Source organism: Branchiostoma floridae, chromosome 8, assembly GCF_000003815.2.
Source record: "Branchiostoma floridae strain S238N-H82 chromosome 8, Bfl_VNyyK, whole genome shotgun sequence".
NCBI lineage: Eukaryota > Metazoa > Chordata > Leptocardii > Amphioxiformes > Branchiostomatidae > Branchiostoma > Branchiostoma floridae.
In genome coordinates this window covers 1764673-1773291 of record NC_049986.1, presented here as the reverse complement: position 1 = coordinate 1773291, position 8619 = coordinate 1764673, and the positions used below count along the sequence as shown (strand labels likewise).

Genomic DNA, 8619 nt, shown 5'->3' with positions numbered 1-8619 from the left:
TGGATGCGGAATGTGTTCAGTACCAAGGACAGATGTGTTTCTGAGGATGGTTGGTCTGTGTGAGTATTGTGTTCAGTACAAATGACAGTAGGTTGGGTCATCTTAAAATGTATATGAATTCTCACACCGGTAAGAAACCATACCGGTGTTAGGAATGCAGCAGGAGCTTCCGTCAGTCAAACCATCCCCGGAGTTATAAGCGAACCCACAGCGATGGAAGTTCACAGCTACCGATGTGAAGATTTTGGCAAAGTTCGGTATAAGGGAAAATCAAAAGACGCCAGTAGGACTCAGATAAACCACGAACCGATGTTTACTTTACTCGTGTTTATGTTTCAGTCAACGCAACTTCGATTTTTGGTCCTACAATTTGATGACCGGACTGTTTATAGAGGCATCCATGTAGACTATTGATCTGATTGAGACTACAACTTCAATGTGTTCTTTGTGTTGAAATTTCAACAAACTTGGTGGTTTCGACGTGGGGAAGATTTCTGTCAAATTAACCATTGAAAAACCATTGACAATTTTGTGTATTTCAATTTTTTTTTAAATTTTATTGAATACTAGAATATTACATTGCCAGGTCAGTTAGTTGAGTAGAATAGCGTAGGCATATCTCTAAATTTTAAAAACATTTCTATTTGAGTAGCTACATGTACATGGTATGGACTGGAACTGTTTAATTCGGTTCTTTTTAGAGTATGTAACATGTACACTTGTCTTTTATAGACTTGTAGACCTTTGTAAGATATTGTCCTTTGAATCACAAGCTTGTTGGTACTGTAATGTTAGATAACATTGCTGTTGAGACTGTTAATCAGTATGTACACCTTCTAACAGCTGAAATTGTTCTAGAGATTTTGTTAGTTTGTAAATGAGTATCAGGTTGCTAACACGATAGTGTGCACTATGAAACGGGACCCATAAAGGCATAAGTTCTATTATGGAAAACATATTAAATCCATACAATCCGGCAGTAAACGGTAGAAACCAGGAAACTGCATGAAACCTTCTCTCCAAACAGAAGTTGGTGGGGGAGACTGACCCTTATTTTCTAGTTTGTCTTGTTTCTGTCAGCACTCCCAAAACAGCGGGCAGAATGTGACACATTAGAATAATGACACAATCTTCTCCACCAACCTCTGCTTGGAGAGTACATAAAACTGCCTTGTCGTGAAGTTTCGTGTATTTGTGCAGATAACCAGAACAAAATGAGCTGACGAGACATGAACCGTTTGTACCAGAATGCATAGCTACTGCACTGTTTGCTTGTTGGTAGGGTTATACCGTTTGGTGGAGTTGAAACCAACGGCCATGGCCTATCAGCGAACGCTCACTTCAAGCCATGTAAGAACGCCTATTGCTTTATAACCGAACTGCCACGGCAGTGACATGAAAAACTTTATAGCAAATTTATGCCAGAAGGCTATATGCAATTTTACATGGAAATAGAATAATGATAATAATGATAAAGTGTAGTCTAAGATAACTAAAAAAACATGGTGAACTAAAATAGGTCAACATTTTGCTTTTTGGAGATATATGCACTGAGTGGCACTAACAAACATATTGTTTTTGTAGGTTGGTTTGATATACAAAGCTGGGTAAACCTTTGCTGACTAGGTTATTATATAAATAGTTTGTCTCTTTTGGTGCTGTGATGTGGACAATGAGAAATGGCGTGTATTTCAGCAGAAACTGTATTTACATATATTCTCTAGCTAACAAGTACTTGTTTTCCTATATTTAGTGTATGTGCGACATCGCCATATTTGGACATTGTCAGAGGGACTAGATAGTGAAATGATGCACATTATTCAGACTAATAGATGTGTAAGCGATCAGGCAATATATAATATTACAAAAATGCCGTCAGTCGACTTCAGAATCTGCGAGAGAAAATGATACAGGCCGAGTCCTCAAAATGTAGCACTTTTTTCTGCCTTTGGGTCCGACGTAACGTTACAACTCCAACACTGGCAGCTGTATCTAACGGACTCATCGTAAGGTACGCCATCGAGATGAACTAGATGCGTCAAAGCAAGCAGATCAAGGAACAAGATCACTTGGGAAAGATTGAAGTCATGACCGCTGATTTATTAATTGTTACATAGTCAATGAAAATGGTAGCTTGGCTTGCTCTGATAGTGTAAGATATGACTGACAGTTACATATAGAATACAACACGTTGTATTCCGTAGCACCCGAGGTATCAGCCCGACCCGCGGAAGGGCTGGTACCGAGGGTGATGCGGAATACACCGTGTTGTATTTTATTTATTTCATACCCACCTGAGAAAACCCATGTTTTGATGCGAAATGCACCAGAAACAGATTTGGTGCCATCGAACAAAAAGTGTTACAACAGCAATGTTCCAACGTCCGAATCATGTATTCGAACTGCAAACCGTTCAGTGTTCGGCCCGTTCTAAATGGTTCGATCTACTCGAAGAAAACCCGTGTGATACGCCTTTCTAACCCTTGCGATAGGGAAGTTATGGCCCGGTCCGGAACACCCGTATCGAACGTTTTCGCGTCACAGGTATGGCATAAATAAATGTACAGTCTATATAGCCCCTGTTGGAAGACTTCCGAATATAAACCATATCATTAGCCATATTACTAGACACATAAACATCGAACCTAATTCACTTACAAGAAAGACATTTTCAAGTTGAAAACAGGTACTAGTATTGTAGACACAATAAGACACTTGAAAGTTTCCATTTAAGTACAAGGTTGGTTTTCCAAAATTTGAAAGTTGCTGTTTTTAGGACCTTGTTTTTTTAATATTTGCTACGACTATCTGAATCATTCTGCAGGGTTTGATACTGTTTCTTTGAATGCGCGTGTGCAGCACAATCTTCCTCAGATGACTCCCCACTCTTTCAACTGCTGTACGATCTTCAGCAGGTGGGTTAGTTGGCTAGGGAGTAGAGCCATTCCGTACGCCAGCCGTAGGCGTTGATACATGGCGAACCTCATGTCAGCTCGGAAGTCTGCCTCCAACTCCTGTAACGTGTATCCCTGCAAACTAGTGGCTGCTGCAGGGATACAAAACATAATGTTGCTGTACAAGTACATTAAGACAGTCAATAGACCGATTCTACAGTCTCTCACACCTCCGTCAAAACGTAGAAATTCTAAATAACATATACCAATGCAAAATACTTGACAGGCATGCAGTCACTCTATCATTGGCCGAACCGCCAACTACCATTATCAGAAAAATTTCACTGTTTTGTCCCAAAGTCTTTGTTGTTTCTTCCTCTGAAGTGTTTAAATTTATTTTTCAGTCACAGAATTGTTCTGTATTGTTCTATGAACCAACACAAGAAAAGTTAATCAAGGCAAAATAATCGCGAACTAGAGTAAATTTATTTCTAACCACATGAGAATTTCTAAACACTGCGCATGGCATCTTGCGGATTGCCCTAAACCATAAGAATTTCCCATGAAGAAGTGCCCATTCATATCACCTAAGTGATTTTATATGTATTGCGGCATTCACAACTATTTTTAGATATGTTAGTGGGTTGTAAAATGCAATGAAATTGCGTTTCATGTATATTCACATACATATATGAAACGCCTTGCGCACTCACTGTTTTCTCCCAAAGTCTTATGCAGTTCTTGGTAATAATGTTCCAAGATGGCGCCCCGGTGGTTGTGGAAAATGTCCCAAGTTTGGTAAATAAAGAGGAAAACCAGGTCAAAGGTCGGCGGCCTGTAGGACACCATCCCCCAATCCACAAGCTTTACGTCGACGGCTTTGTCATCTTCGTACTAGTTGAACACACAAGGACAGATAATTTGTAAACCCGCGAACATCAAACAAGCTCCCCAAATTAATGTCCAGACATGCGTAGGTGTAGTCATGAGACATACTTTCTATATGTCTACAACATTGAAAGCCAAACCTGAAATCCAATTCTCCAAATATCCATGCCAATTACACTATTTCCACGTTGAACACACATAATTTGTAAAGCTGTGAACATCAAACAATATCTAAATGATAAGGTATCCCTGAATGTCCATGCAAGAGTAGGTATAGCCATAAAACTTCCTATACGTCTACAACATGGGAACAGAGCCAAACTAGAAATCGAATTCTCCAAATATCCCATTACACTATTACCGCCTTACATCCTGGCAGGCTGCACGTGCGCACACACAAATCAGGAAACACTGACGCACTGACAGCAATATGCTGGTTTACGTTTGGCGTAGAGAACTTGAACTTGACAAAAATAGATCACTATTAAGAGCACGTAGGAGACTAAACAAGAACAGTAGATGTTTTACTGTACCTTGAACATGATGTTGTTATTCCAGCAGTCAGCATGACACAGCACCTTCAGTCTGGCGGGGTTCTCCGCTGCCTCTCTCACAATATCTACACCATCCAGCTTCCTCAGACACTCCATCAGACCCTCCTTACCTGGAAAGGCTGCTGCGAAAGTCTCCAATCCCTCCTTGTAGTACTTGGAGTAGCCCTGCTGTTTTTTAGTTGTGTACATTTCCACCAACCAATCGTACATGTCGGGTAGGCGGGTTCCTGACTGGAGTTCCAGCCGATGAGAAAGACCGTGGATCCGGGCCAGAGCTCCTACCGTCAACTTCATCTCAGCAACGTCTAACGTTTGCGGGTACGGCTTGATGGAGAATCCTCGTGTTTTTAGATTCTCCAGAACTCGGGCTGACATGTTTGAGGTCTGGTCACTGGCGGCGAAGTAGCACTTGGGAACAGGCAAGGCATCACTACAAGATTTATCAAAACCTTCTGACTTGATTTTAACTTCGGACTCCATGTTTTCGGCAAGCAGCGACAGAAAGTCTGGGACAGCTACAGAGTAGAACATGACCTCCCCCGTATCAAACATGATGTAGTCCTCCACAGACAAGTATTCCGCCATCTCCATCAATCCGAAACTTGTCAGCTTCACCACCATGCTGTACCGCTCTTCCTTGCCATTCTTGTTTCCCGTGGTAACCAAGGCAACAAGATCGCTAAAGACGCCAAGCCCTTCTCCTATTGGCCCCCTGATGTCGACTTGAGTGATGGTGACATCAGGGTCAATGTTGTTGAAGATCTGTAGAACCCACGGTTCGGTGATATCGTCCACAGAACCTGGGACGACGGTTATATTAGAAACTGACATGTTTCTGTTGGGAAAAAATATAGACGATTCAGGTGCAGGTGGACGAATAAAAAGCCAATACTTGTAAGCAAATACTGAATGTGCCAGACTTCATTACCTGCAAAAAATTGACAATCAATATAGGGGTTATGACCCGCCCCGAGGTGCACACGGTGACATAATTCATGGTCTATTTCTCTCTCTCTCTCTCTCTCTCTCTCTCTCTCTCTCTTTAAAATATTCAAACAGTGTAAAACACAACATTACAAGTGTCTAATCTAGTCTAAAACTAGTAAAAGCTAACTCTAGATCCTGGGTTATTGGGTTCGACTTCTTTTTTGAAGACAGTGGAAGACGAAAGATCCCACCTTTTCTATTATGTGTGGGTTTTGTGATGTTAAAAGGAGAACTGTTTTCTTTTTGTCATTGAATGTGAGGAAGTTTGGGTGGAATTTGGTGGCCTCATTGAACAGCTCTTTTCTTTCTAGATTATAGAAAGAGCAGTTTGACATAAAATGTGTTTCGTCTTCCACCACGTTTGACGTGCATTGTTTGCACGTTCTTTCACACCACACACGGATAGCCTCTTGTACCGCCCTCTCTCAATTTCGAGAGGATGGGCACTAATTCTAATTGTCCTGATTGCCGAGCGTAAATCAAAATTATCTAATTCTAAGCATTTTTTACATAGTATGTGCTGTTTTACAGGTCTTCTAAAATCATAGCTTACCAGTATCTATACTCAAGTTATGACGAGAGGTTTGGATAAGCATATCAGAGATTCTAGATCTTATCATTGTACATATAGATCTGATATCACTAAGTGAGTTACATGAATAGAAAAGGTAGAAGTGGCCACTACCATCCAAAGTTTATCAGATAAAATCACAAGACAATACTGCATGTATCTGCAACCATTGGAAAGTCAACTTCAATTTTCAACTTTAAAATCTGCTCTGTCGAAATTGTATCAAAATATCTAAATGTATCTAAATTTCCAACATTAGAATAATTTTGTCTTGACACTAATGAATCAGCTTTCATGTGATATCTATAAACTACGACTTGTAACAATAGTGTCTACCAACACAGCTCTGTAGAACTGAGCATATAGCATTCAACATTGTTTCACACCAAATGGCTTTAGTGTTGTCATTTGTATATTCCGGGACAGGTTCATATTCCAGTTAACTTCTTCCTGACTTCAATTTCTGAAAATACCTTCTCTATAGATGTCAAACAAGGGTTGAAGAGCAACTTGTACTCTTATTTGGCCAAAGGCTAGGACAGGTCAACGTCCGCTAGTTCATGTAATGCAAAGGTCACTAGATGGTCGTCACGTGCGTTGGTTTTTACGGACTGCACCACATAGTCCAAGAGCAAACATTACGACAAACGTCTGACAATAAAGCCAGTGCTTTCTAAATAGTAGTATTGCTCGGACTGAAATAAGTTATAGTTTGGAGCGGGGCGTATCAAACATGGCTGGCATGTACGGCATACGTGTTCTGCAGGAGGGGCAAATAATCTCTCAACATGATTCCATACACGAGCAACCCTACCGTAGTATAAAATCCACTTACAGATTACACAAGTAGTTCGAGCTCCATACGTTCCACGTCACTGGAAATCTGAGTAGGTTCAGTTACCATAAAAACTTACATAAAGACTTAGACTGTGGCACTGTTCCAAGACAAGTAAGGAAAATGCAAACAATGCTGACTTTTGAACTGTGCCCCAGGCGAACGACGCATATCATCTCATGTAACGTTTAACTGTCACAAGGCTGTCACAAGTCCTATCCAACTCGACACTACACAAATTTTAAATTTGGTTGTCGAATTTCAAAAGAAAATGCTGAACTGTCAGGTTACCATGAAGGAAAAGTCTGAGGGGGATTTTTAAGCCCATGCTTAGGTAGTGTCAAGGAGTGAACAATATCAGATCAATCACTTCATGAAAAACACTATAATAGTTGTTATAGACCTTACGAAAGTCGCTGTCTTTTTGTCGTGTTAATAAAGTTTCCTCTATTTCTTTCTTGATTTGTTTCATCTTATTATATGATAACAATCAGGCTATGGCCTGTTTTCAGGTGTCCCTGGACACACAATAACCTTCTTGCTGAGACACTCACACAAAAGATTACTAGTATTTAGGTCGACAAAAAATAGAAGTATCTTTCTTCGGTCCATTTTTGTGTAGCGCATTGTTCCAAATACTCCGCAGAGAGTTTATATTAGGAAACGCCTACAAGATATCACCGTAATACTGTGGTCAAAGTCAAAGGTCTTCATTCTAAAAAACACATAAATACTTTAAGGTCTTACCTGTGTTTCTACACGTAAAGTGGGACGGCGATTCTGGCAGCTTGTGCTTTGTTCTTCCGTCTTATCTATTATCGGGGCGTGGATACATAATATGGGTCAAAGTTCATATTGTACGCCTGGTTACCCATTAAACGTACATTTTATTTCGGATACCATTAGGTAGGGATTCCCTGTTTTTTCAAAGTCTTGTACAACTTTATCTGTATTTATGATATCTATATAAGTGTTATAACACACCGGTGTGACAGCGTTCTCGCCCCCCCGTGATCTCGCCCCCCCGGGGGCGAAATCACTAGCGATCTCGCCCCCCCGGGGCGAAATCACTAGCGATCTCGCCCTCCCCGGCTAGTGATCTCGCCCCCCTACCTCGCCCCCCTTTAGCGATTTCGCCCCCCCCCCCCAAAAAAACGGGTTTACATGACATTTTAGAAGTTGATTGGTATAAATCACAAAATGCAGTTTCAGAATGATATAAGTACACGAGTTTGATACATAACTCCATTCATAGTATCAATATTAACGTAATTACATGGTAATAAGATAGTTGAACTTGTTTCAGACAAGGAGGGTTTGGTCCCTTGTATTCCCATTATTGCATATACCTGAGTCTTGACATAAGATGTATTTCATTGTATTCACCTGTCCTCAAGCAACCTATATATCTCCAATATGAAGTCTCTACAATGAAGTGACCACAAAAGAACTATGTAATGTCTTTATTAATTATGCAAATATTAGGTATTAATTAGAATAACGCACATTTTGGTATATGCACCTGGCCAAGGGATATCTTCACCTCCAACATGACTGTCTTTTCTAGTATTTAGGAACTGATGCATTTACCCGTGTTTCTTAAGACAGGTACTTTACCAGTGTTAGTGTAGCATTTAGCAACAGCTATATCAACTTGCGCGTAGATAGTGTTTATAATGAGAAACTATTATTCACGTGTGTTTTTGTTAGTGCTTTGGAAATGTTTCCAGCACAAGAAAGAAAACACTGTGACAAATTGAAAACATATAGCTGACGTATTCCGTACCATAGACGGTGTTGATTTATACGTTCGCAGTAGCACTGTTTTATGCCACCTCCGCTGCAAAAATTGTCTTTTTTCATTTCAATGTCATGTTTGCACCGAACAAT

The 8619-nt window shown here is 40.4% G+C and overlaps 1 protein-coding gene across 4 annotated transcripts in view; it reads right to left on the bottom strand.

Annotated features, from left to right (window-relative positions):
- Positions 1-2442: 2442 nt before the first annotated feature.
- Positions 2443-8619, bottom strand: part of LOC118420482 (zinc finger protein 525-like) — a 91969-nt gene continuing 85792 nt past the window's right edge. The window contains exons 1-4 of one of the 4 annotated variants that reach the window (XM_035827308.1): positions 7477-7642; positions 4316-5171; positions 3608-3788; positions 2443-3046 (exon numbers count right to left, since the gene is read on the bottom strand). In XM_035827308.1, the coding sequence (XP_035683201.1) occupies positions 2871-3046; positions 3608-3788; positions 4316-5167 (1209 nt within the window). In that variant the 5' untranslated portion in view covers positions 5168-5171; positions 7477-7642 and the 3' untranslated portion in view covers positions 2443-2870. Of the gene's footprint in view, positions 3047-3607; positions 3789-4315; positions 5172-6729; positions 6981-7476; positions 7643-8619 lie in introns of those variants that run through there. The other 3 variants (XM_035827311.1, XM_035827310.1, XM_035827309.1) reach the window with 3 other exon arrangements.